This window comes from Canis aureus, chromosome 7 (genome assembly GCF_053574225.1).
Source record: "Canis aureus isolate CA01 chromosome 7, VMU_Caureus_v.1.0, whole genome shotgun sequence".
Taxonomy (NCBI): Eukaryota; Metazoa; Chordata; class Mammalia; order Carnivora; family Canidae; genus Canis; species Canis aureus.
Window position 1 is genome coordinate 37,121,561 of NC_135617.1, and position 27,992 is coordinate 37,149,552.

Sequence of the window (27,992 nt, forward strand, 5' to 3'; positions counted from 1 at the left end):
TAAAAGCAAGGTGGAGCTCTGAGTATATTTGTGTTTTTTTGAACTTCCAGGGCCTGACTCCCTCAGGAAGTAGAGCCAGATGCCTTCACTGTGGGCCAGCAACATGACTGTCCCAGAGCCATTCTCCGAGGGTTTTCTTGGCCTCCTCAGATCTGAGTTGCCCTGCATGAGAGAGAAGAGCAGCCACATTAGAATCAGAAGCATGTAGCATGAAATTTAAAATAGGCACTTGTCGGCCATTTCCATTCAACTCAAGCCTCCAGGCTCTTCCCACTTGCAAAACTCGGTCTCAGTCAATGCTCAGGATGTGATGAGGCTAAATGATTCACCTGAAAATTTAGAGGCTCAGGAGTCATGATTGTCAGATGGGAAGGGGATAGACAAACAAACCTCCCTTTTCACACATACCTCATAGCAGCACCAGGTACCCCCTTGTCTCCCCCACCCCCACCCTGCCCAGGTCTCTCACTTTGGGCTTAGTGGTGTAGGTGTTACTACACCAATGGCTGGATAATCCATTGTGTCCGTTCACTGAGTAGCATTGGCCGTAGATTGTGATCTTCCTGGTATCCTCAAAGCACAGGTCCACACGGATTAGAGTATTGAACCAAAGCTCTATTTTTGGGAGGCCTGCATGGGGTGAGGGGATGTTCAGATCCAGAGATCTGGGTCCCAGTCCCTGTGAGGCCAGGAAGAAGGAACTAGTGTTCACAGGAGGTCCCAGCAGCAGTCAGGGACTGCGCTCTGGAAGGCGCAATTGCCCCTCTGGGGTGGGCTCGCCCTGGGGCACCAGGTTCACCCACCAAATGCTGCATCCACCAGGCAGCCATGACCTGGACCAGTATCACGTTCTTAGAATCTTCCGGCTTTCCCATTTGAATCTCCTGCAGGAATTAAGATCGCACTTGAACCCTGCGATTTAGAGATACAACCTAGAGAGTAAGACGGGGGTTCTGCTACCCCCTCCCAGGCTGGGGTGATGGGGTGGGCATCTGCCTGCACCTGCTCTGTGTGTCTATCCATCTCCACCTCTGGAGTTTGCTTCTGAGCTCCAGGGAGAACTCCCCATCCTCCTCCCAGCCCTTAACTCAAGGGTGTCTGCATGTCACTCCCAGGTTTTCCCTAAGCACTGGCTGCCAGGGTTTGGGGAGAGGGGCAGGGAAGCGAGGACACAGACGATCTCCCCGCAGCCTGGAGACAAGCCCAGTCTTTCTGGATGTGATTCCAGTCTCCCACAGCCCAGAGGAAAGATCCCCTCAGGAGAACAGGGATCCACTCTGGAGAAAAATTGCTTAGGGAAGAAGTGACTGAATGAGGCCCTTTCAGATTATTTGTGAGGGAGACTATCTGCTGTGGTTTTCAACAAGCCCGAGATGTATGCGGAGCTCTATCGCTGAGAATCTCTGTAAGGTAACAGTGTGCCATCTTATCTAGGCCAGGTAACTGGGAGAAGTTATCGAACTTATTTGTGGTTCACAACCTACGTGAAGAATACATTAGAAGTATATAAATGCTGGGTAAAAATACTCCCTTGTCTTGCCTACAGCAGTGTGATAAAAATGTCTTGATTGGGTTAAAGTGTTAAATGTTTATTGCTTCAGAGATGTGGTTAAATCTTACTTTCCTGAAGGTATGTTCTACACAGCTGATGTTCAAGTTTTCTCAAAAGCAGCTTTTTTTTTTTTTTTTTTTTTTTTTTTTTTTTTGAGGGGGGCACTAAGAGGGAGTGGGCTGGAGGCAGAGAATTGACAGAGCATCTCTGTAAGCCCAGCGCTAGGGGACTCTTAAGAATTTTGTGACATGCCTATCACTATTTGGGCTTTTTCTCTATCTCTTGTTTAATTCTCATGCCCAGTATTCATTTTATATTATTTTTCCTCTTGGTGTAATACAAAATTTCATCCATTTAACATTTCATTTACTTAAGTTATCTATGCCCTATTTTACTTTGTCCTGAAGTTGGGGGTTTGCTTTTTTTCTAAAGGTGTGTGTTCACTTCAAGGTTCATTTATTTCCTCTTGTTGTGGAAGACTGAAAGCATTTAATATAGGACTCTAGAGTGCAAACCTGGACATGTGTCATTACCTTCATATAGAAAATAAAATTTAGCTATCATTTAAATTTAAATTTAAATTCTATACCAAACTATTCATCAAGTATGAGGGAAGATTATGGGGCCCCTGGGTGGCTCCATGAGTTAAGTGTCTGATTTGATTTGGCCAGGTCATGATCTCATGGTTGTGAGTGAGATTGAGCCCTGAGTCAGGCTTTGTGCTGGGTGTGGATCCTGCTTAAGATTCTCTCTCTCAAAAAAAAAAAAAAAAAAAAAGATTCTCTCTCTCGGGGATCCCTGGGTGGCGCAGCGGTTTGGTGCCTGCCTTTGGCCCAGGGAGCAATCCTGGAGACCCAGGATTGAATCCCACGTCGGGCTCCTGGTGCGTGGAGCCTGCTTCTCCCTCTGCCTGTGTCTCTGCCTCTCTCTCTCTCTCTATCATAAATGAATAAAAATAAAAAAAAAAAGATTCTCTCCTCCTCCCTCTCGTCCTCCTTCTCTCTCTAATAAAAAAGTATTTAATCTTCCCCTATGAGGGAAGATTAAAAATACTAATTATGAAAGACCTAAAAAATGATAGATTGAAACACACATCATTCATTATGCACCCTGCCAAAAAATCCCTTTAAAATGACAGTAAATAGATTATTAAAAGACATAAATACATAAAAATAAAGAATGGTCAGGATGAAGGATGGCTAAATATATATATATATACTGGAAGCTAGAAAGCAGATGAAAGTGTGGTATTTGATTAAGACCAAAGAAAGCCATAAACTAAGCCTTGAAAAAGGCTGGCTTCTTCTGTAGAATCTCAGTCTGCCTCAGATGAGAGGCACAAAGTACCTCTCAAAGTGAGGATGAAAATTAAATTGAAAAATTAGTTGAAAGTACATATAAGAGGCAGAAGGATTGCCCCCCTTCTACCATTCTGTTCCTGTCATTGATTGAAGGCCTATTTGAAATTGGTATAGATTCAGAAAGGTTTTGGACTCTGGGCCAACAGATGCTACAAGAATAAAACGGTGCAAGAGCAAATAAGGAAGTTAATACAACTCCTCTGTCCCTGTTTGGCTCACATAACCCTCGGACACAGATTTACACCTTCCAGGCAGAAAGGTGGATAATTCCTCTCAGGTGAAACTGATTAGTTCAAGAAAACACAAAACCCTGATAATAAGGAGGAAGGGCTTGCCTACTGAGTTTCCTCTGTGTGAGAAATACTTAGAAACAATTCCCCACTCTGGAGATAGGCAGTGGTGATGGGGCAGTAATGTGTGTTTTAACTTGTCCTCCAGGTGATTTTGTTGTAGCTAAAGTTTACAAACTATTGAGATAGCTTATCTTACAATGAAGCCCTTGAGTAAACTCCTGTTCCCAAAGCTGTCAATCAAGCTTTCTTAAGAGATGACTCTTAAACAGGAACAGCCATATATAATGAGCAATATTCCAAGAAAATCTCTAGCATAAAAGAGAAATCTGAAAACAGAAGCAATGTAGCAAATAGAAGAAAACTTGAAAAGGCATTCATATATTCTGAAGGATAAGAGAAGACATTAAATCCATAAACACATAAAAATATTCAAAGACTAGAAGAGCTTTATCAATAGGAAAGAAACTTTATGAAAAATATGTGAAAAGTCTAGAAGATCCACTAAAAAATGTAGCAGTCACCTAACAGAGATTTCAGAAAATAGAGAAAATGTTGAGGAAGATATTGTCAAAGAAATAGTTCAAAAAGGGACACCTGAATGGCTAAGTTAAGCATCTGACTTCAGCTTAGATCATCTTCTCAGAGTGGTGAGATGGATCCCAAGTAGGGTTCCATGCTCCCTGGGGAGTCTGCTTTTCCTTCTCCCTCTGCCTGTCCTCCTGTTCATTCTCTCTCTCCAAATAAATAAATAAATTAATTAATTTAAAAAATAGCTCAAAAAATTTCCTAGGACTGAAAGAGAAGGCATACTGAAGGCACAACAACTGATCAACACAACAGATAAAAGAAAATTACACAGGCACTTTATCAGGACATTAAAGGACAAGGACATTAAAGGTCCCAAACATGTACAGACAGAGACAGAACAAGAAAATGACAGGCAAAAAGAATGGGAACCTATTCTGTGTAATATCATAATGGTGAATATCATACATTTGTTAAAACCCATAGGATATACAAGAGTGAACATTAATATAAACTATGGACTTTGGGTGATACTGATGTGTCCTTGTAAGCTTACTGATTGTCAACAAATGTACCACTCTGGTATGAGACATTGCTAGTGGGGAGGCTGTGTTGTGTGAAAGTGGAATTCACAGCTCAATTTTGCTGTGGACCTAAGCCTGCTCTAAAAGACAGTCTTAAAAAAAGGAAGGGAAATCAGAATGCCATCTCAGTTATCTAGCAATGTTAGAGGCCAGAAGACAACAGAATTGCCTTAAAAATTGTAGAGGAAAAGTATTTAAAACTAAGAATATAGCCCAAATTATGGACAGGTGGAAAATTTTAAAACATTTTTGGGCATCCAAAGTGTTAAGATATTTATCTCCCGAGAAGAGAATATATTCCACCAAAAAAAGTCAACTGATAAAGGATTCCTTTTAGAGAATGTGCAGCCTGCGCATTGCAGTCTCTGCAGGGAATTGCAGTCAAGGACTCAGGCCCTTCCAGAACCATTAGGCCCTTTTGAATATTTACATTCCTAGGTCTCTATTCGAGGCCTTTGTCAGAGGTCTTTTTCTGCAGCCTCTGCTGAGGCATCCTCATGGAGTTGAAGGGGAATAAGAGGCAGGAGGAAACCTTGAGGAAAGTTTTACTCACTGTTACTCTGTAGCTAGTACTTTCCTACTCGGAGCCCTTCCTCCTTTCCCTCCTCCTCTGCCCCCACCTACCTCGGGATCCATAAAACTACCAGAGTTTTTGTTTTCCCTCAACTGTGAGACAACTCCTATGTCCGTGCTTATTACCTGACCACATTCCGTGTGGGAAAATGGAACAGAGGGAGGCAGCACTTCCTCTGCTTTTAGCCTCTTGCTTATAAAATTACTGTAGGCGATTAAAGGTTTAACTTTCTTTTTTGGCTTGTAGCTTTAATTGGCTACTCTGACACCTGGCAGCTCAGTTCTGGCTCCCTGCTAATCAGAGCTCCTGACAGCCTCCTTCCCTAGGCATCACTAACTGCAAAAAATCATTTCATGTAATTTTGCATGAGCGATCCAGACAAGTTCATAGTTTACAGGATTCATTCTCTTGGCCTGGGTGGGACAATTAGGATTCCTGATTCCAACACATTTTATAGGGATTAATTGTTCTTGTTTTTATCATATGGTCCTGATGCAGATCTACTGCATTTTATTAAAGGAGGCCACAGTTTTAAATATACCTCTGGATCAAACACTCGTCATCACATAACCAAAACTATAAAACTATCCTGATTTCCCTGAAATTCTTACTCTGGCTTAAACAAAACCTAAGCTTTTCTCATGTCAGCATAACCTTGTAGCTTCCTAGCCATTCAGGTACAAACAGGTAAGCTTATGTAGTATTCTAAAAAAGAATGTCTGTTTCTAGCAGTCAATCACAACACAAAACAAGGTACTTCATTCATGCTTTATAACCTGAGCTTCAGGCTGATTTTGGTTTGGAAGTTTCCCTATTGTCCAAGTTTGTTTCCCACTCAGAATGGGAGTGGGAAATGGGTGGTTCGTTTCACATAAAGTTCTCTGAATTTTTTTTGACACATTCTATCCAGGGTCCTGTGCTTCTACATAGTCATTCTCTCACCAGATGATCTCTAAGATGATCTATGAACAAAAAAAGCAACAAGATCTCGCAATGCAGTTGACCATGAAGACAATGGAATGCTCTCCAAACAGTGAGAATGTGGATTTCTAGTTTTCTCTGAATTGGTCAACATCTCAAAATGAGAGAATGGCCAAAAGTGGGAAATGAGAGACTGAGTATATAAATAGATAAAAGCCAGATATACTTTTGTATATGTTTAGAATTTTCCACAATACAAAATTTAAAAAAATTTTTTTAAATGTCAGTATCATTAAAGATTAATTCAACAACAAGAGGAATGATTCTAGATTAGAAGAGACTAGAGAGGGATCCCTGGGTGGCGCAGCGGTTTGGCGCCTGCCTTTGGCCCAGGGCGCGATCCTGGAGACCCGGGATTGAATCCCATGTCGGGCTTCCGGTGCATGGAGCCTGCTTCTCCCTCTGCCTGTGTCTCTGCCTCTCTCTCTCTGTGTGACTATCATAAATAAATTTAAAAAAAAAAAAAAAAAGAAGAGACTAGAGACATGATAAGTCTCTAGTAAACGCAGTGTGAGCTCCTTGACTGGACTGTAGATTAAAAAAAATAGTTATAAAGTACATTATTGGAAAAATTGGTAAAATTGAAATTGGACTGTATATTAGACAACAGTATTGAATCAATGTTATATTTTTTGGATGAATAATTTTTTTATCTTCAAATTTAAATTTATTAAGATATTCAGCTATGTCTGTCAGTCTACATCCAAATTTGCTACTAAAAATAAAATAAAGTCACATCCCACATTAGGAATATCAAGTCTGAAAAACACTTTTTGAGCCAAGCCTATTGTATAAATAAATGACTAGTTTCTTTTCTTTTCTTTCTTTTTTTTTTTTTTTATTCATGATAGGCACACAGTGAGAGAGAGAGAGGCAGAGACACAGGCAGAGGGAGAAGCAGGCTCCATGCACCGGGAGCCTGACGTGGGATTCGATCCCGGATCTCCAGGATCGCGCCCTGGGTCAAAGGCAGGCGCCAAACCGCTGCGCCACCCAGGGATCCCGACTAGTTTCTTTTCATATCAAAATTCCCATAAAAATTACATTCCCCCTCCCCAGTTCTACCTGTTGCCATGATGAATGTAAAAATTTAAATATGACACATCCTTGTCAAAGAAAAGGTGCAAAGTCTATTAACAGCTTTAAAAGTGGCATTTGCAGAGTGTGATCATACAGTTATGTACTCATTCCCAAAGTGCAAATATTGCCATAATTTAACACTGTTTTGATTCAGTTGCAAAAATTTAACATTACACAGGATAAAAAAGTACACTTATGGCCTTGGATGAATAATTTTATATGGTTATTTAGGAGAATTTCCTTGTTCTTAGGAGATAATGTTAAAATACTTGGGGTAGAGTGTCATGATGTTTGCCACTTACAAATAGTTCATTAAAGACTGTATGTAGGGAAAAATAAAATAAATGAAAGAAAATTTAATTAGTGAAACTGAAAAGTATAGAATATAAATTTAATGTTCTTAAAATTTCCCCATAGGTTTATGTTTTTTCAAAATAAAAAGTTGATGGGAAAAGAGTATAATACAATATATGTAATATTACAAAAAAAATAATAAAAGCAAAAATTCCCAGATACTTGTATATACATTTATTGCAATGGAAAGATAATACAGAAATGAATAATAGTTAACTATATTGGGGAGGAGAAGACAGGAGAAACAAGAAGGGATTGAAAACTAGATTTTTCTGGGGTGCTGGGTGGCTCAGTCAGTTGGGCGACTGCCCTCAGCTCAGGTTGGGATCCCAGGGTCCTGGGATGGAGCCCCATACCACATCAGGCTCCTTGCTCAGCAAGGAGTCTGCTTCTCCTTCTCCCTCTGCCACTCTTCCTGCTTCTGCTTTCTCTCAAATAAATAAATCTTAAAAAATAAAAGAAAACTAGATTTTTCTGAATGTACATTTTCCATAATGTTTTTAAAATGTAGTTTGTTGGGATGCCTGGTGGCTCAGTGGTTGAGCGTCTGCCTTTGGCTCAGGGTGTGACCACAGTCCCGGGATCCAGTCCCACACTGGGCTCCCTGAGAGGAGCCTACTTCTCCTTCTGTCTATGCCTCTGCTTCTCTCTCTGTGTCTCTCCTGAATAAATATATAAAAATCTTTAAAATAAAATAAAAATAAAAATGTAGTTTGTTAAAATATTCTTATTTTTAAATATAAGAATGTAAGATGATTTTCATCTCTTACTTTATTTGAATATTATTTGGTAGTGTAGTATACCCTTTTGTAAATAATGAAAATTTTTCCATTACAAAGATTTTTATTTTATTATTTTTAAAAAATTTATTTATTATTCATGAGAGACACAGCAGAAGAGGCAGAGACATAGGCAGAGGGAGAAGCAGGCTCCCTGCAGGGAGCCTAATGTGGGACTAGATCCCAGGACCTCAGGATTAGGATGTGAGCCAAAGGCAGATGCTCAACCACTGAGCCACCCAGGCTTCCCCAAAAAGATTTTTTAAACAAACACATTGTGGCTAATTGTAAGAACAAAATAGTTTGTACAGCATATGCTATCTATTCTAGAACAAGTACTAAACAAGATTTCAAGCAGGTGCCTGGGTGGCTCAGCTCATGATCTGGTAGGCCCAGGATCAAGGCTCCCTGCTCATCAGGGAGTCTGCTTTTTCCTCTGCCTCCCACCCAGCTCATTCTCTCTCAAATAAATAAATAAAATCTTAACATAAAAAGATTTCTAGATATGCACTATAAAAAGTCTAAGAACATGCATGGGATTATGCACAACAGCTTCTGGACAATGTTTTCTTGTCGGGAGGGAAAGGAAAAATGCTTTATGTGGTGTATATTTTAAAGAAGAGAGAGGTGAGGCAAAGGTGGGAAAATGTTAGCTTCTTGTCAAATGGGGATGGTGGTGGGGATTGTTACATACGTATTTGTTATATAACTTTTTGAATGTGTGAAATCTGTCATAATTTAAATTTTTGACTAAAATTAAGAACACTGAGGGGCCCCTGGGTGGCTCAGTTGGTTAAGCGTCTGTCTTCAGCTCAGGTCACGATTCCAGGGTCGTGGGATGGAGCCCCCAGCAGGCTCCCTGCTCAGTGGGGAGTCAGCTTCTCCCTTTCTCTTCTCCTCCCCCCTGCTCATGGTCTCTCTCTCTCTCACTTGCTCTCTATCTCAAATAAATAAAATATTTTTTTTAATTTTTTTTTATTTTATTTATTTATGATAGTCACGGAGAGAGAGAGAGAGAGAGAGGCAGAGACATAGGCAGAGGGAGAAGCAGGCTCCATGCACCGGGAGCCCGATGTGGGATTCGATCCCGGGTCTCCAGGATCGCGCCCTGGGCCAAAGGCAGGCGCCAAACCGCTGCGCCACCCAGGGATCCCAAATAAAATATTTTTAAAAAATAAATAAAATTAAAAATACTGGGCAGAAATGTACATCAACACTAGCTGATTTAGGATGTTGAAGACAACGGAATCGGTCTATAGTTCCTACATGTTCCACCTCTGACATTTCTATTTCAAAACACGACACGTTTGCTTGAATGATTTTGAAGTAGTAACCAAACACATTGTTGGGAGACAACAGGGAGGAGAAGGGAGAAAATGTAGACCCGACGAGCCTGCCCTCCGCCTGATCCACCTGCCCACCCACCTCTGGAAGGTGAAGCAGAAGCCGTAAGGTAGGCACGAAAAGTGATTCCGGGTCACGAGGCCTCCGAGTCAAGCCGCGCTGTCAATCAGCTCTGCGCTGGGCAGGGCTCTTTGAGGCCAGGTGATGTCTCACTCACCTACCTGGAGACGACCCCAGGTAGCCTCTGAGGGACGGCTCAAGCTCACACGCACGCAGGTTCCAGAACCAGGAGGAAGCCCCGGGGCGGGGGTGGGGGCTGGCTCCCCGGCGCCCCGCCCGCCACTGCCGCGGAAGCGAACGGGGTTCCGTTCACCCGGAACCGCCCGCGGGGCCACAGGAAGAGGCGGGGCTGGCCGGAAACCGTAAAAGGGGGCACAGCTTTCGTGCCTCCCTGGTGTTCCGGCGGCGCTGTCTGGACCCTTCTCTTCCCGGGCTGCCGGACCTAGCATGGTCGACGACGCGGGTGCTGCTGAAGTTTTGGGGGACGAATGGAGGCCCGCCTGGTCCCTGGACAGGCTGCTCCGGGCACCACTTCCACCACCGCGGATTCGCACCCGGCCTTGGTGGTTTCCAGTGCAGGAGCTGAGAGACCCACTGGTGTTTTACCTGGAGGCGTGGCTGGCTGACGCCATCTTCGGTGAGAGACCCCGCGGAGCAACTCTACGGTCTCTGCCGGATTTGCAGGCCACGTTAGACTCCACGATGCCGACCTTCCTTCCCCGGCCAACATTCCCTTCAAACCTAGCTCCTACTCACCTTCGACCATGTTTCTTTTTTTTAAGATTTTATTTATTTATTCATGAGACACACACACACACACACACACACAGAGGCAGAGGGAGAAGCAGGCTCCATGCAGGGAGCCCGACGTGGGACTCGATCCCCGGATCGAGGATCACGCCCTGGGCCAAAGGCAGGCGCCAAACCGCTGAGCCACCCGGGCTGCCCCCCGACCATGTTTCCCTTCAGAGTCTCTCTTTTCCTGTTTAGGCCCAGACCGAGCCATAATTCCAGAAATAGAGTGGATGAGCCAAGTCCTGCTGACGGTGGACGTAGTTAACTCTGGAGACTTAGTTGAAATCAGTATCTTCGGATGGCCCCGTGTACAAAATCGGGTGAAGAGCGTGCTCCTGAGCCTGGCATCTTGGCACCGGAAACATCGTGCCAGAGGTGAGGGTCTCTAAAAGCCTGCATGTGGAGGGAGCCCCCGGTGAACCACCTGGCGGTACCAGGCTTTCTTCCAACCTTTATTACTTAACAAAACTTTTTGCAGTTTCCTAACTGCAGTGTTCTATATGCAACCCCTGGGCATCCCTTTGTAGAGAGGAGTCCAAGTAGGACCTTGGGAAAGTAAACGGAAATTGAATACATTCAGGCCTGTCGTCACTGCCCATGCCCCCTCAGCTTGGTTTCACCACTATTTCCAGATTGTTCAGAGCCCCCACCTGAGAAGTGATGTTGCTAGCACCTTCCCTCCTCCCCTACTCCCCTCAGTGATGGAGTAGTTTGGAACAGAAAGCATTTTTCCTTATCCAGCTGAGAAGATGAAACAACTTGAGGAGTTCTTGAAGACTGGTGGGACAGGTCCCCAAACTCCTGAGCATCCTGTTGCATAAGTATTTTCAGGAGCATTGTGAGAAGCAGCCCTGCTTCTACTAAAGTTCAAGAGAAGCAAGTATCCATAAGTCTCTGCATTCTTTTTTTTTTTTCCTGTGTCTTGATGGGTAATGCTTTGATTATTTTGGTGCAAAAGCCTGTTTGTAGTGTCATTCTAGTAAAGAAGTGAATTTCCTTTTTGTCCAAGGGCATAAAGATCTTTACTCACTTAAAATTAAGCAAAAGATTGATTCTGTTCCTTCATGTCTTGATGTGAGGGGTGGGTAAAAGGCTGATAGGTACTGGTTTTATTTTTGTCTTCTCTTCTACCATTTTTATAAAAAAGATTTTATTTATTTATTCATGAGAGACACACAGAGATACATATAGGCAGAGGGAGAAGCAGGCCCCCTGCACAGAGCCCAGTGTGGGACTGGATCCCAGGACCCCGGGCTCACTGCCTGAGCCAAAGGCAGACGCTCAACCACTGAGCCACCCAGGCATCCGTGCTTCTACCATTTTGAATCTGGTAACCCATATATGATTTTATGGCCAGAGTCAGGCCCTCAAGCACAGGCCCCTGAACTTGCATTTCCTTCTTTCTTTTTTTTAAGATTTTATTTATCGATTGGAGACACACAGAGGCAGAGACATAGGCGGAGGGAGAAGCAGGCTCCACAGAGGGAGCCCCATGCAGGACTCGATCCTAGAACTCTGGGATAATGACCTGAGCTGAACACAGATGCTTAACCGCTGAGCCACCCAGGCATCCCTGAATTGCACTTCTTTTCTTTCTTTCTTTGAAGATTTTATTTATTTGAGATACAGAGAGAGAGAAAGGCAGAGACGCAGAGGAAGGCTCCATGCAGGGAGCCGGACGGACGTGGGACTCGATCCTGGGAACTCCAGGATCATGCCCCGGGTGGAAGGCAGGCGCCAAACCACTAGGCCACCCAGGGATCCCCCTGAATTTGCATTTGTAATAAGCTTACGGTAGTGCCAGTGCTTCTCCTCTGAGGCTCTCACTTTGAAGTTGGTGGTTTAGCCCCTGGATAGCACCTAGTGCTCATTTTCTTCTTAGAATCGAGCCTTCCTCCCTGCAGAGGGGTGGGTGTTTCAACACAAAAACTGAGGCAAATGATTATTCTGTTTACATTGTGATTCACCAAAGAACAGCCAGGATCTGTTGGAAGGTATCCTGCCACTAAACCAACTATCTCATTTTCCTCTGAGGCCAGCACAGGTGCCCTGCATGAGCTGGGTTGTTTTTCCATTACCCATTACCATGCTATGACCAGTTTGTGCAAAACAGCCCCAATCTCTTGCCACCTCCAATTTCAGGAAGCAGAATTCTTAGGGGAGAAGTTGTCAAGAGCTCTATGGCTTCAGCACAGAGTTGGAATTGATTTAACTCATGAAGTTTCTTCACCCCTAAGCAGTAGTGGATTCTGGCTGTTTGCAAGGGTTGTAAACACACACATACATATCTCTTTTATTTTTAAAGATGTCATTTATTTATTTAGAGTGTGTGTGGGTGGGGTGGGGTGGGGGGGAATCTAAGGGAAGGAGAGGATCCCAAGCTGAGTGCAGAAACAGACGTGGGACTGGATCCTACAACCATGAGATCATGACTCAAAATCAAATCAGGAGTCGGAGGCTTAACCAACTGAGCCACCCAGATTCCCTGCACAAGTCTTTTAAAATGTTCTGCTTTGATTACAAGTGATAGTGAACATTTTCCTACTTTGCTTCACATTTTTATAAAATGCTTTTACATTTTTTCTTTATTCCTATATTCTTTAAACTCTGAAGATATGGATTTTAATTATCTGTACAAGCTTTTGTAACAAATAGTAGTCCATTATAACCATAATTTTCTACCCCTTCTCAAATTTTTTGTATATGGAAAGTTTTCATTGTATATAAACTAATTACTGTTTTCTGTGTGATTTCCCTCTCATCCCAACCCCCCTCATTCTAACCTCCCTTTTTTCCCCCTAAATTTTATTTATTTGATAGATAAAGAGCCAGAGAGCACAAGCAGGGAGAGGGAGAAGCAGGCATCCCACTGAGCAGGGAGCCTGATATAGGGCTCCATCACAGGATTCTGGGATCATGAGCCAAAGGCAGATGCCCAGCTGACTAAGCTGCTCAGGTGTCCCCTATCCCCTTACTTTTAAGTTTAGGTACTCCTGCTTTTTCTCCTTCTGCAGAAATTTGATAAAAATATTCCTACAGGTTGTTTCTAGTGGGAAATCTGCAAAATCATTGAACACTTTTTTTTTTTTTTTACTATTATTTGGAGGAAGACGGTTATGCTTAAAACATTTTAATTTTCTAAAAAAAAATTTTTTTTTAATTTTCTAAAAATAATCCAGAATTAAATTACCTAATGATCTTGCACATTTTTCATCCTTTATATACATTACCATGTTGAAGCCCTAACCCCTAGTACCTTGGAATGTGACTGTATTTGGAGAGGCCTTTAAAGAGGTAATGAAAGTGAAATGCGGTCCTGTGGGTAGGTCTTTATCTAATATGACTAGGATTTTATGGGAAGAGGAGATTATGCACATGGATAGGTGGGTGCATGGAGAAAAAGACCATGTGAGGAGACAGCAAGATGGTAGCCTTCTGCCGGCTAAGGAGAGAGGCCTCAGAAGAAACTAACGCCCGCTGACACCTCGATTTTGACCTTTGACACTCCAGATCTTAGAGGAAATAAATACCTGTCATTTAACTTCCCTGTCTGCTATTTTGTTGTGGTAGCCCTGCAGATTAAAACATTTGATATGGTTTTTCTCTGTGTTCCTTTTCACTGTGTGCTGATACAGTATTTTTACTATTTTCATAACTTTTAAATAAAAGGGTAGTTCTGTCATTCTGCTTTTCAGAATTTGGAGGAAATATTATCTAGTTATTAGAGTGTGTACCATATACCACGCCCTGTGCCAAGCATGTAAATAGGACATGATTAATTTGCTAAGGTTACAGAGCTAGGACATGGGGATGGATGGGTGAGATTTGAACCAAAACATTGGTTCCAGGATTCAAACCCTTTATATGTTCCCACGTGCTTTTATTTTTCTCCACATCTGAATTTAGATTCATTTCTCATAGTTTTTATTTATTTTTAAGAGGAATTAGAATAAACCTCTTAATTGTAAAGAATCAACCGTATTTGTTCTGCTGTTGAGGGACAAGACAATGTTTTTTCTAACAAGTTGATAGAACAGAGCTATTTATTATTTTTAAAAGATTTTATTTATTCATGAGAGACACATAGAGAGGCAGTCTTCCCCAATGTAGGACTCGATCCCCAAACTCCAGGATCACGCCCTGAGCTGAAAGCAGAGCTCAACCGCTGAACCATCCAGGCTCTGTCAACAGAAACTTTCTCCCAGTAGTATATGCAATTTGATCCTCATCTGGTAGGTACGTGTAAGTGCTCGAAGATCATGGCTCACCAGCACCTGGGTCCTCCCCTTTGACCATACCCATGTCTGCCTGTGCTGGGGCTCTGCCCTGGTCCTGTCACCTCTGAGGTGCCTTAGGCCAGGAATGCCTACATGTTGTATGACTGAATAAATACAAGTGCTACTCCAACCTTAGCGTTAAGGGAAGTGAGGCAGGATGTGTCTGGGTTCCATTACAAAGACTGCTGTGCTTGATCAGTGGTGTCTGCCATAGCAACACCCTCTACACATGTCTGGAACAGAGGACACTAGGGGGGAAAGGCTGCATGCTGGCCACAGGTGCAGACAGGGACAAGGCATACATTCTAACCTGGCCGTAGGCAGTTGTTCAGCATCCCAGGGTGCAGTAGCTCACAGGCCCGGTGGCTGAGAAGGCATTCTGAAGTCCATGAAGGTACAAGTGGCTTCCCTAGGTCCTGGAAGGAACAACAGCATAAGCCCTAAGCAAGAGGAAGCTTGGAAGGATAACTCACTTGGGGCTCCATGGGGATCTGCAAGTTGCAGGTCATGCTGGCATTAGCTCCTGATTCTCTGGAGTCTTTTTTACCCAGGGAAAGATAGCTGACTGGCTGTCAGAGTTAGGTGCAACTTGTGATAAAAACAGTTTCTGTGACCCACAGAAATAAACTTGACCTTTGGATAAACTTTCAAAAATTTCTAGTCCAAACTAAAAAAGTTTGTCTTCTATATGCTACCCAGAAACCAAAATAGAGTAAAAGGACCATCTTTAATCAAGTTACAGAGAGAGGGCATACTGCTTTGGAAAGCACTGTCTCAGCAGAAAATACCAAAGGCCCAAACATAACCCCAATTTTGCCTTCCACTTCCCTTTGATGCTGCTCCATACGTTGGGTGGAGAGACCACTTCTTCCAGCTGATTTTAGGAATGTCATAGTGTTCTGTGAGTGTCCAGGGGTTAGTTGAAGTCCTTCACTCTCTCAGCTTGTGGGTTTTGGATGCTTTTTTTCAGGATCCTTTCCATTTGCCACTTCTGCATCTTCTTGAAGGCTCCCCAGGCTGGAGTCCACTTGTCCAGGCCATGCTCCTCCTTTGTGCTTGTTCCTTTAGCTTATTCCCATTGCTTCTAGGAATATTACTTCTGTCCATCTTTTTTTTCTGCTTGGTCATGCCAAGCTCCACTACACTTTTCAGTCTCAGGGGCCCTTTGGACCTGTTCTGTGCCTCCATGATGCCAGTCAGTTCTGTAAGGATAAATGTTTTTATGATTTGTCCCATATAACTGACCACCTGGACCTGCATATACACAGGCTAGATAATGTTGTTTGTGATACTCGTGCTGTGTGAATAACTTCGGGAACCTAATTGTTTAATATATGTATATTATCTGCCTCCAGGTCAGAACTGGCCCTTCTGTTCTGGATGCGAAGAGCTACAATCTTGTCTCACATCCCTTCGCTCCAGGCTGGACTGGCCCCCCAGAATGGAATCCTGGGAAGGGAGGCAGACACACATAGCCTAGGTTCCCTGGAAATCTAGAAACATGATAACATGGAAATGCAACTCTCTCCAAACTGCACATAGGTGAACAAATGTTTAATTTCAAACCCCGTTATTTACCCTATAAATTTCTATGGCCCTTATGGGGATGGTCTGTTGTCATGTCTTACCTGAGTGAAGGATGCTCTACCCAGGTCTCTCAGTCCAGACTCCAGCTGGATGTTTTCATGGGGCTTCCCCAGCTGATGAGGTTGGATGTTATAAGAACCTGATTTGATACAACTTTGCCTTATTCTCATTTATTGTACCTACTATTGCCATCATCTTGTGTTGATTTTTCTCTCCTGTTTCTTTTTTTTTTAAATATTTATTCATGAAAGACACAGAGAGAGGCATGTTCCATGCAGGGAGCCTGATGTGGGACTCAATCCCAGGTCCAGGATCACACCTTGAGCCAAAGGCTCAACCACTGAGCCACCCAGGCATCCCTCTATTAGGTTTCTATAAAAAAATTTTCTTTCCTTTTCAAAACTGAAACATGGCTGTTATGAATTTTTTGTTCAGAACACCATCGCAGCATTATTGACTTTTCTGATGATAAATGTACTGACATGCTCAATATTTTAAAAAATAAGGCAATATATGAAGTATTTATTTTTATTTTTATTTATTTATGATAGCCACAGAGAGAGAGAAAGAGAGAGAGGCAGAGACACAGGCAGAGGGAGAAGCAGGCTCCATGCACCGGGAGCCCAACATGGGATTCGATCCCGGGTCTCCAGGATCGCACCCTGGGCCAAAGGCAGGCGCCAAACCGCTGCGCCACCCAGGGATCCCCAATATATGAAGTATTAAAATAATTACTCAAAAATCCCACTGCCCATATGTTACCTTAAAGTAGCTTTCCATTACTCTAATTAATTTTCTATTATTTTGGTAATCATTTTATTGATGCACAGCATTCATACAAAAACACATACATTCAAAATGTGAAAAGATTCATCAAACAATATAAAGGGAACACATCAATTTAACCAGCACTCAGAGAAGAAACTACCAGTACTCCAGAAGCCTCCTTTTGCACCCTCCCCAAAGATAACTACTATTTTGACTTAAATATAAATGGAATTATTGTAAGATTTATGTTGAAAAAAAATTTATATTGCAAGTATTGTATGAGTAAACCATGATTTTTTTTTAAAGATTTTATTTATTTATTCATGATAGAGACAGAGAGAGAGAGGCAAAGACACAGGCAGAGGGAGAAGCAGGCTCCATGCAGGGAGCCCGATGTGGGACTCGATTCCGGGACTCCAGGATCATGTCCTGGGCTGAAGGCAGACGCTAAACCTCTGAGCCACCCAGGGATCCCATGGGTCTCAACTAACCATGATTTAGTTTTCTATTCTGTTGATGTACATTTTGGTTGTTTGCTATTTGGCCTTATAATGAGTAGTGCTACTCTGAAAAAAATTTTTTTTAAATTTTTATTTATTATAGTCACAGAGAGAGAGAGAGAGAGATAGAGGGAGGCAGAGACATAGGCAGAGGGAGAAGCAGCCTCCATGCACCGGGAGCCTGATGTGGGATTCGATCCCGGGTCTCCAGGATCGTGCCCTGGGCCAAAGGCAGGCGCCAAACCGCTGCGCCACCCAGGGATCCCTACTCTGAAAATTTTTATACATGACTTGGTGCATGCATCTATGCATTTCTATTGAGTATATTTCTAGGATTGGAGTTGCTGGATTATAGGATGTAAGTTCAAATTGCCAAGGTGATTGAATCAACAATATACATTCCTTCTAGCAATATATGCCAGACTTCTGATTGCTCTACATCTTTGTCAACTGTCAGAATTTTCATTTTGGAGAACTTGTGTATTAGTGCATTTGTCCTCAATTAAAAAAAATGTAGTTGGTTAATTGGTTACAATTTACATAACTACAAAATCATGAATGAACAATTCCATTTTCTTTAGTAAATTTAGGAGTTGTTCCACTATCACCACAAAGCAGATTTTGGACATTTCTTTCTTTTTCTTTTCTTTTTAAATTTTTTTAAAGATTTTACTTATTCATGAGAGAGAGAGAGAGGCAGAGACACAGGCAGAGGGAGAAGCAGGCTCCGTGCAGGGAGCCCGACGTGGGACTTGACCCCAGGACTCCAGGATCACACCCTGACCAAAGGCAGGCGCTAAACCGCTGAGCCACCCAGGGATCCCTTTGGACTTTTCTTTCACTCCAAAACTTACCTTGTGCTCATTTGTAGTCAGTTACCTGTCTCTAACCTCAGACAGCCAATCTGCTTTCTGTCTCCACAGAGTTGCCATCTCTGAACATTTGGCATAAATAGAATAATATGAAATGTCACCTTTTGAGTCTGGCTTCTCTAGTTGGAATGTCTGAATTTTGATTGGAGGATTTAGTCCACTTTAATGTAAATATCAATGATTGGATATATGTCTGCCATTTTTAAAAAAGATTTTATTTATTCATGAGAGAAAGAGAGGCTAGGGACTCCATTCCGGTCTCCAGGATCACACCCTGGGCCGAAGGTGGCGCTAAACCTGTGAGACAGCCGGGCTGCCCTAAATAACTTAAAAAAAATTTTTTTTAGTGTTGCCGCAGGGGTTATAAAAATCCTTAGGTTATAAATCCTAAGCATCTGCCTTTGGCTCTGGTCCAGGATTAAGTCCTGCATCAGGCTCCCTGCAGGGAGCCGACTTCTCCCTCTTCCTTTGTCTCTGCCTCTCTGAGTCTCTCATGAATAAATAAAATCTTTTTTAAAAATCCTAATTTACTCTACTTCAGGCTAATGAAAATTTCTTTAAAAATTTTTTTTAAATGTATTTATTCATGAGAGACAGAAAGAGAGGGGCAGAGATGCAGGTAGAGGGAGGAGCAAGTTCCATGCAGGGAACCTGTTGTGGGACTAGATCCCAGGACCGCAGGATCACGCCCTGAGCCAAAGGCAGACGCTCAACGGCTGAGCCACCCAGGTGTCCCTGAAAATTTGAGAAAATTAGCTTTATTCCTTTAACTGACATATCTATAGCTAAACATAAAAAGGACAAAGCCTAAAATCAGTGACAATACTTGAAGGAGGAGAGGGAAGGAAGGAGCAAGGAATAAACAACTCAATACATAGAGATGCTACCTTCTCATATAGCAAAGTCCAAGTGTTGATTGATGTGGTCACTTCTCAGATTAATCTAAAAACCTAATGCAGAGGCACCTGGTTGACTCAGTTGGTTAAGCGTCTGCTTTTAGCTCAGGTCATGATCCCAGAGTCCTGGGATCGAGCCCTGCATAGCACTTCCTGCTCAGTGGGGAGTTTGCTTCTCCCCCCCTCCTTTAGCCTCTCTCCCCTGCTTATTCTCTCTCTCTCTCTCTCTCTCTCTCTCTCTCTCTCTCTCTCTCTCTCTCGGGCTCTGGTCTGGGATTAAGTCCTGCATCAGGCTCTCTCATGCTCTCAAATATAGATCTTTTAAAAAATAAAATTAAAACCTAATGCAGTTCCAATTATAGTCACAACCACTTTTTTAGGGGGTGATAACTGTAAGGTAAGAGTTCTTTTTTTTTTTTTTTTTTTGAGTTCTTAAAGTCTGATTATACAGGTGCTCCAGAAGGACCTGGGAAGGCTGTAAATAAGGTTTTTCCTGGCTGTCTGGTGAAAAATTCTGATGAGGTAAATAGTGCAGATATGTATTAACTAAGTTTAAGGTACTAGCATAAGTATACAGGCAGACATAGAGATAGCCTGTTACATATGCTCCACAGCTAAGTTCTCAAGATTTTCCAGAGAATCCACGAAGAACTGAAGTTGTATTCTTTTATACCTTTAGTGAGTTCACTCAAAGATGCTATCCATGCTAAACTACTTGTTGTTGGGGCACCTGGGTGGCTTAGTGATTGAGCATCTGCCTTTGCTTCAGGGTGTGATCGTGGGGTCTCAGGAGTCCCACATTGGGCCCACACAGGGAGCCTGCTTCTCCCTCTGCTTGTGACTCTGTGTCTCTCATGAATAAAAAACAAAACAAAAACAAACTATTTGTTGTCAACAAGTTTATCCTGCCCCCAAAATGTGTGAGCAGGATTCACTGTTCTCAGACTGTCTCTGCAGTTTTCTAATTCCCTTGCTTTTAAATCCTTCTTTTGTTTTTGATGTTTGCTCATGTGAGCTCTGGATTATGTATTTTTAGCAAAAATGCTAGATAAATCAGGAGGCACCTGTTTTGTTTGTCCCACTCTTAGTGATGTTTAAAAAGGCCTTGTTTTGATCAAGTTTGTGAATTTGAGAGATTCTGCTAAGTAGTGCCAACCTGGCTTAACTAACATGGAGCTGCAGGAAGATCCTATCAACAATTAACTTTTTCCTTTTTTTTTTTTTTTTTTTTTTAAAGATTTTAGGGATCCCTGGGTGGCGCAGCGGTTTGGCGCCTGCCTTTGGCCCAGGGCACGATCCTGGAGACCCAGGATCGAATCCCATGTCGGGCTCCCGGTGCATGGAGCCTGCTTCTCCCTCTGCCTGTGTCTCTGCCTCTCTCTCTCTGTGTGACTATCATAAATAAATAAAAATTTATTAAAAAAAATAAATAAATAAAGATTTTATTTATTCATGAGAGACACACAGAGAGAGGCAGAGACACAGGCAGAGGGAGAAGCAGGCTCCATGCAGGGAGCCCCATGTGGGACTCAATCCCTGGTCTCCAGGATCAGGCCCTGGGCTGAAGGAGGCGCTAAACCGCTGAGCCACCGGGGCTGCCCGAACTTCTTTCTTTGATGCCTCTAGCTAGCCTATTAAAAAATTGTACAGAATGGGGATCCCTGGGTGGCGCAGCGGTTTGGCGCCTGCCTTTGGCCCAGGGCGCAATCCTGGAGACCCGGGATCGAATCCCACGTCGGGCTCCCGGTGCATGGAGCCTGCTTCTCCCTCTGCCAGTGTCTCTGCACCTCTCTCTCTCTCTCTCTGTGACTATCATAAATAAATAAAAATTTAAAAAAAAATTGTACAGAATGATCTCTTTACTCTCAATAGGTTTACATGCAAAAATATCCAAACAAATGTCATTGTTTCCAAATTTCTGCAGTTTCACCTTTTTTTAAAAAAAATATTTATTCATGAGAGACAGAGAGAGAGAGAGAGACGCAGAGACATAGGCAGAGGGAGAAGCAGGCTTCATGCAGGAAGCCAGATGTGGGACTCGATCCCAGGACCCCAGAACCCCAGAATCACGCCCCAACCAAAGGCAGATGCTTAACTGCTGAGCCACCCAGGCATCCCAACCTTTGTTTCTTGACAACCTTTCATTGAGTGCCTCGGGTCTCAGTTTCCAAACAGTTTTCCCACCTAATTCACTACCTAAATTATACTTTCATGCAGATATAATGTACATGTAATTTAAAGAATGAAATAAGCACTCCAGTGTACCTTAATAGAACAAACTCAGTATTTTGGAAGTATACTCCTTTTCCCTTAACTAATTTTCTATGTTTTTGAGTAAGGTGCTTTATCTGCAGGAAAGAATATCCAATGGAAAAAAGACAGTCTCTTCAAAAAATGGTGTCGGGAAAACTGGACAGCAACATACAGAAGAATGAAACTGGACCATTTTCTTACACCACACAAAAAATTCAAAATACATGAAAGACCTAAATGTGAGACAAGAAACCATCAAAATCCCAGAGGAGAATACAGGCAGTAACCTCTTTGAACTTGGCCATGGCAACTTTTTGGATTTATCACCAGAGACGAGGATAAAAGCAAAAATGAACTGTTGGGACTTCAAGATAAAAAGCTTCACAGAAAACCCGTTTCTTTCCAGAGAAGGAAATAATCAACAAAACTTAAAGGCTGACTATGGAATGGGAGATATTTGCAAATGACATTTGTAATAAAGGGTTAGTATCCAAAATCTATAAAGAACTTATCAAAACACTCAAAAACAAAACCAAAACAACCAAAAACAAAAAAATCAAGTTAAGAAATGGGCAGAAGACATGAATAGACATTTTTCCACAGAAAACATCCAGATGGCTAACAGACATGAAAAGATGCTCAACATCACTCATCATCAGGGAAATGAAAATTAGAACTACAATGAGGGCAGTTGTAAACTCAACTTGACATTTTATTTCCCTTGTAAGTGCTTATTTAAAATTGGAGTGATTGGATAGCCCAGGTGGCTCAATGGTTTAGCACCACCTTTGGCTTAGGGCGTGGTCCTGGACCCGGGATGCAGTCCTACGTCTGGCTCCCTGCGTGGAGCCTGCTTCTCCCTCTGCTTCTCTCAGTCTCTCATGAGTAAATAAAATCTTTAAAAAAACCTTTAAAATAAAAAAATTGGCATGATCATCTATTAGTGGTGACCAAAGGGTATATGATAGATATACCACTCCCTTGGTCTTTAAAGTTAGATTTCCTTGAAAAAAATTAATAGATTTTTGAGAAAGAGAAAGAGCAAGGGTGGGACAGAGAGGCGCAGAGGGAGAGGGAGAAACCGATCATTCTGCTTCTTTGCTGAGCAGTGAGCCATATGTGGAGCTGGATCCAAGGACCTGGAGATGCTGTCCTCAGTGGAAGGCAGACGCGTAACCGAGCCACCCAGGTGCCCCGGTTTCCTTGAATTTTGTAAATGAAAATTCTCGTTACACAAAGATTACTGCATGTTGTTTTTCTGTCCTAGCACCCAGCTGTTAACAGTTTGCTTCCTTCTGCTAGCTGGGCACTGGCGTCCCACCTGCCAATAGAGCAGGAAGCCAAACAGGATAAAGTGCTAATTATCACTACAAAGGCAATCATAATATATAAATATATTAACATGTGATTAACTTTACAGTGTTATCTGTCAAATACTTTCAGTTGAAAAAAAGTGGCGAAAGAGGGCTGGCCATCATCCTGCGCCAGGATTGCCTGCTGCTGCTGCAGTTACTAAGGGAAGAATCACCAGCACTGCTAGTGTCTCACTTGTGGCAAACCTCACTGAAGGTCGGATGACCTCTGCAAGACTTGAGGACAATAGGAGGGCAGTCCTGGCTCTTTCCTCCAATTTTTCCCTTCCTGGGTCAGGTGTACCAGCTGGGAAGTCGCTCACTGCTTCCAGTACTACGATCTAGTCAGCCGTGTGGATTGGATTGAATTGGAACCAAGTTTTCTCACCCTGTATCACCTAGAGTAGAAACACCACAGGCTTTAAGAAGTTTTCAAAAACAAAACAACAAAAAAAGTAGTTTTCCAGTGGGATGGACTCGAGGGGCTGGAGAACCCTCTTAACCAGCAAAACCAGATTCTTGTGGTTAAAGAGCACAGGGGAAGCACTAGCTAGTGGAGGGGAAGAGTGCTGCCTAAGGCAGCCAGAAATCCGAGAGGTTTCACCTGCCTCTGGGTGGAGAGGAGGGCAGATATTGGTTGCTGGAGGTAAGGCCTCTCCCTCTCCTTTTACCTGCCAATTAACAGACGCTAGAGAAATTCAATTCTTTATTAGAACTCTTTAGATCAGTGTTTGCAAACATTTAACATGGGGGCAGGGACCAAAATCACTAACAACCATTCCTTCCCCAGCTTCTGCCAGAAGCAGCAAGACTTAGATGAATAGAGCACTAGTAAGGTCTTCCACTTTATCCTTGCCTGGCTCCTGCTCCCGGGTCCGAAGTACTTTCATAACCCGGTAACCACACCCTGGGTAGCGTCCGGAGATCGTTGGGTCGCCGCTTCCCGGGCCACCGCGCCGGGGGACGCCTGGGTCGCCGCCTCCCGGGCCACCGCGCCGGGGGACGCCTGGGTCGCCGCCTCCCGGGCCACCGCGCCGGGGGACCGCTGGGTCGCCGCCTCCCGGGCCACCGCGCCGGGGGACCGCTGGGTCGCCGCCTCCCGGGCCACCGCGCCGGGGGACCGCTGGGTCGCCGCCTCCCGGGCCACCGCGCCGGGGGACCGCTGGGTCGCCGCCTCGCGGGTCGCCCTCGGGGACCGCTGGGTCGCCGCCTCCCGGGCAGCTTTCGGGGACCCCTGGGTCGCCGCCTCGCGGGTCGCCCTCGGGGACCCCTGGGTCGCCGCCTCGCGGGCAGCCTTCGGGGACCCCTGGGTCGCCGCCTCCCGGGTCTCCCTCGGGGACCCCTGGGTCGCCGCCTCGCGGGTCGCCCTCGGGGACCCCTGGGTCGCCGCCTCGCGGGTCGCCCTCGGGGACCCCTGGGTCGCCGCCTCGCGGGCAGCCTTCGGGGACCCCTGGGTCGCCGCCTCCCGGGCAGCCCTCGGGGACCCCTGGGTCGCCGCCTCGCGGGCAGCTCTCGGGGACCCCTGGGTCGATGCCTCGCGGGCAGCCTTCGGGGACCCCTGGGTCGCCGCCTCGCGGGGAGCGTCGAGGGTCCGCTGGGTCACTGCATCCTGGGCAGGGGCCTTCTCTGAGCCTGCAAGAACAGTGTGGAGACTACCTATGTCCCCATACTCTTCCCACAAAAGGATTCATCGGTATGGGCTGGGGGTTGGGGTCCGGAACGTGAGAGTACGGATCAACGTGGCCTTGTAGATCCCTTTGCAAGAAGGAATCTTTCTCCTGGACGGACCAAGAGGATGATGAGACTGCTACCCAGTGACATCCAGGAAGCATCAAGATCCCTCCCAAGGAACCCCACGGCAAGCCCAAGGTGCCCCTAACTTACCCAGTTCCGTTCTTTGTGCCCGGAGTTGGCGATGATAGTCAGCCAAATTCATGATCATCTTGGATACATCTTTCTGGTAATCAGGCCGACCAAATATAAAGATCTCGGCCTCGCCCTCGGGGTCCCACTGATTAACGTGGAGTAGGGTCTGGGACACACACTCCACGTGCGGAATGTACTCTGCTCCTCGGCCTGGGAAGGAAGCAAAGAGGCTGTGAGGGGTGGGAGTTGGGAGGGGAAGGCGGCGGGAGGTGGCCGTGCTGGATTGCAGCGAGGGCCACCGGAGAGGCGTCCCTGGGGGGAGTGGGGACCTCTCTGGCCACCCCTCTCAGACCCACTTACCGAAGATCGCTTCAACTAGCCATGCCTCGAGATGAACTGTCTTCGGACTCTTTAGGTACTCAATGTGGAACCAGTAGGGCCGCTTGGTGAGGTTACCGAGCACCGTGAATAGCGTCCCCTCTCTCTGCTCCAAATGCACGAGCGTCGGAAACCGCCTGGGAGTGGCCATGCTGCTGCACGCCTAGCTGTGCGGCTGCCAACCCGAAGGCCACGGTTGGGACCAGCTGCAGCAAGTTGCGGCCTGGCCAGGGCCTTATTTCAAGGGCTTTTGGCAGGCCCCTCCCCCATCCGCGCCCTTTTCATTAGATTCCAGCCCTTGCCTCCCAAACCCGGAGGCTGGGGCTTCTTCCGGAGATGACCGAGAGCACCTGGTCGAGCACCTGGTCGCTCAACGTGGGACCATTGCTCTGGACCCTCCCATTTCCCCAGGCGCTGGGAGCGCCCGATTGGAAGCTCTGTTTGGAGAGCTGGCCTCAGGGAGGGGAGGACGGCCCCAGAAAGGTAGGGAAGATTCGACGTGGAGACCACACCTTTTAGAGAAGCGAAATGATATGCTGGAAGGCACAAGTGCTTTCCAAAGGTTTTAATGCGACCAGCATTCCTGAGGCGTTGGAATGACTTTTTCATGGGAAACCTAATGAAATACATCGAAAAAGTAAAAGCTCAAGGAGTTAAAAAGGTCTTCAAGGGCTAAACTAAGTCCCACTTCCTCCTGAACCCTGACCACTGAGTTCCTTCCCCAGAGGCCATCACATTTCCGAATCTTCTATAACCTGTCCCAGACAGCTGAGCACACCACCCAGCACCAAATGGTCTATGTGGCTTGGACACCAGAGGGGAATCCATTGAAACTTTTTGGAAACTTTTTTGGATCCACTGAAACTTTTAAAAATTCTCTAACACAATTTCTGTGTCTTGTTTTTTATGGTCTACCTTAATGCATTATCCATTAACTGCTACTCAAGAAGGTAAAGCTATATTGCTCTTGAATCAGTAGTTGAGGTGTTAGGCCCAGACCCAGCAGTGAGAGATCCCCAGAACTCAGGCTCATCCTTGTATCCTCCATAGGAGTTCTTTTTTTTTTTTTTTTTCTTTCTCCATAGGAGTTCTGTAGGTCAAAGAAGTACGTGAAAAATTTATAGGTGTCTGTTAAGCCAAAAGTCTTGAGACCGGGGATCCCTGGATGGCTCAACGGTTTGGCTCCTGCCTTTGGCCCGGGGCCTGATCCTGGTGTCCCGGGATCAGTCCCGTATTGGGCTCCCTGCGTGGAGCCTGCTTTTCCCTCTCCCTGTATCTCTGCCTCTGTGTGTGTGTGTCTCTCATGAATAAATAAATAAAATCTAAAAAAAAAAAAAAAAGTCTTGAGACCTAAGCAGAATATGAATTGAGAGCAAAAGAAGGGCAAAATTCATTCAAAGGATCACAAGATGGTTATAAATTCCTGTGGGTAGGCGGAATGATTGTGTATGTAACTGACACTCAAGGATCTGGGCTTCAAAACTATCCCATCTGGAGGTTATAGACTCACTAACCTAGCAACTAGAAATTGAATTTTAAGGTCCCGTCAGTGTTGCCAAGAAGAATCCAATCCAGGAAGTATTTGCATGAAAATCTCTAGTCTGAAATCTCTCTCTTACACCAAATGATATGGGATAATACATTGTTTCTTAGTTGGTGTAAGGGGATACTCACAGTTCTATGCATGTTGTCATTTTTGCATATGTGTGTGGTGTGCATGTGTAGAGATCTTTTACTTCGTCGAAGCTTTAGAATTGGGTATAGAGATATTTAAGAGAATCAAAACCATAGTATTAATAATTTTGTTTAAAAGGGATCTATCATTTATATAAAATCCTAGAATATGCAGACTAATCTATTATGCCAGAAAGCAGGGAAATTGCCTGGGGATGGTAATGGAGGGAGGAAGAGATGGGAAAGAGGCATTTGGAAACTTGGGGATAATGGAAATGTGAATTATCTTGATTACAGTGATGGTTTCACTAGATGTGGTTTATATGTCAAAACTGGTCAATTGTATGAATTTTAATATAGTTTGTTGTGCTTCATTCTTCAAAGTGGTTAAAAAAGAAAGGAGGGGTGCCTGGGTGGTGCTATCAATTAATCCCCTAACTCTTGGTTTTGGCTCAGGTCATGATCTCAGGGTCCTAGGATGGAACCTGCAGAGCCTGTGTGGGGGTCCTGCTCAGTGGGGAGCCTGCTTCTTTCTCCCTCTGGACCTCCTCCCCCTTTGTTCTCTCTCTCTCTCTCTCTCAAATAAATTTTTAAGTCTTAAAAAAGAATCTAGGCTTATTAATAAGATAGTAAGTTTTGAAAGTAAAACTTGAAAGCTTAAGGAAGGACTGAAGGTTTGGTTTTTATGATTTTAGGAAATAAAATATTAAATTGCAAAGAAATCTCTATAAGCACTCTTTTGTGTGCATAGAAATCACCTCCAGGGTTCCAAAATAAAATAAAATAAAATAAAATAAAATAAAATAAAATAAAATAATAATAATAATACCAACAGCTTTCACCCTCTTCTCGCTTACCTATATATGTATAACAGATTTGGTAGCCTCCTAGTTCAGTAATATGATTTTGTTAGATCAGTGTTCACATTTATGCTATTATGATCTTGTAAGTAATACCTGTAGCTGCAGTAGTTTACTACAATTTCCTTTTTTTTCTCTTTTCTTTTCTTTTTTAGTTTACTACAATTTCTTGCATAAAGTTTTATTTCTCTAGGGCGGCCCGGACAGCTCAGCAGTTTAGCACAGCCTTCGGCCCACGGCGTGACCCTGGAGACCCGGGATCAAGTCCCACGTTGGGCTTCCTGCGTGGAGCCCGCTTCTCCCTCTACCTGTGTCTCTGCCTCCCTCCCATTCTCTCTCTCTCTCTCTCTTTCTCTCTCTCTGTCTCTAATAAATAAATAAATAAAAAATATTTTTAAAAAAGTTTTCTTTTTCTTGATGTCATTAA

General features: G+C 44.1%; 2 protein-coding genes and 1 long non-coding RNA gene across 4 annotated transcripts; 1 reads left to right on the forward strand and 2 right to left on the reverse strand.

Annotated features, from left to right (window-relative positions):
- Nucleotides 1-9,822, reverse strand: LOC144317266 (uncharacterized). Its single transcript, XR_013383218.1, has 2 exons — nt 9,509-9,822; nt 1-162 (listed from the first exon to the last, which is right to left on the reverse strand). It is a non-coding gene; the product is annotated as an uncharacterized LOC144317266 (long non-coding RNA).
- OOEP (oocyte expressed protein) lies at nt 9,817-27,923 on the forward strand. Of its 2 annotated transcripts, XR_013383217.1 has the most exons (4): nt 9,817-10,124; nt 10,478-10,657; nt 11,024-11,158; nt 27,721-27,923. XR_013383217.1 is itself a non-coding variant. In XM_077903389.1 (3 exons), the coding sequence occupies exons 1-3, from the start codon at nt 9,935-9,937 to the stop codon at nt 11,101-11,103; spliced, it is 450 nt and encodes a 149-aa protein (XP_077759515.1). In that variant the 5' UTR covers nt 9,818-9,934; the 3' UTR covers nt 11,104-11,165. The 2 variants fall into 2 exon arrangements, 1 of the variants encoding a protein (XP_077759515.1); XM_077903389.1 differs by lacking the exon at nt 27,721-27,923 and having other exon boundaries at nt 9,818-10,124; nt 11,024-11,165.
- Nucleotides 24,214-25,293, reverse strand: KHDC3L (KH domain containing 3 like, subcortical maternal complex member). The gene is made up of 2 exons (XM_077903390.1): nt 25,014-25,293; nt 24,214-24,863 (listed from the first exon to the last, which is right to left on the reverse strand). The coding sequence occupies exons 1-2, from the start codon at nt 25,180-25,182 to the stop codon at nt 24,619-24,621; spliced, it is 414 nt and encodes a 137-aa protein (XP_077759516.1). The 5' UTR covers nt 25,183-25,293; the 3' UTR covers nt 24,214-24,618.
- Nucleotides 27,924-27,992: the final 69 nt, after the last annotated feature.

What these genes read in the sequence shown, in the direction of transcription:
- OOEP (XM_077903389.1), top strand. Translation starts at nt 9,935, where the DNA reads ATGGTCGACGACGCGGGTGCTGCTGAAGTTTTGGGGGACGAATGGAGG. An exon ending in GCTGGCTGACGCCATCTTCG is followed by an intron (nt 10,125 to 10,477) that starts GTGAGAGACCCC and finishes TTTCCTGTTTAG; the next exon opens with GCCCAGACCGAGCCATAATT. An exon ending in CCGGAAACATCGTGCCAGAG is followed by an intron (nt 10,658 to 11,023) that starts GTGAGGGTCTCT and finishes TTCCTTATCCAG; the next exon opens with CTGAGAAGATGAAACAACTT.
- KHDC3L (XM_077903390.1), bottom strand. Translation starts at nt 25,182, where the DNA reads ATGGCCACTCCCAGGCGGTTTCCGACGCTCGTGCATTTGGAGCAGAGA. An exon ending in GCTAGTTGAAGCGATCTTCG is followed by an intron (nt 24,864 to 25,013) that starts GTAAGTGGGTCT and finishes CTTCCTTCCCAG; the next exon opens with GCCGAGGAGCAGAGTACATT.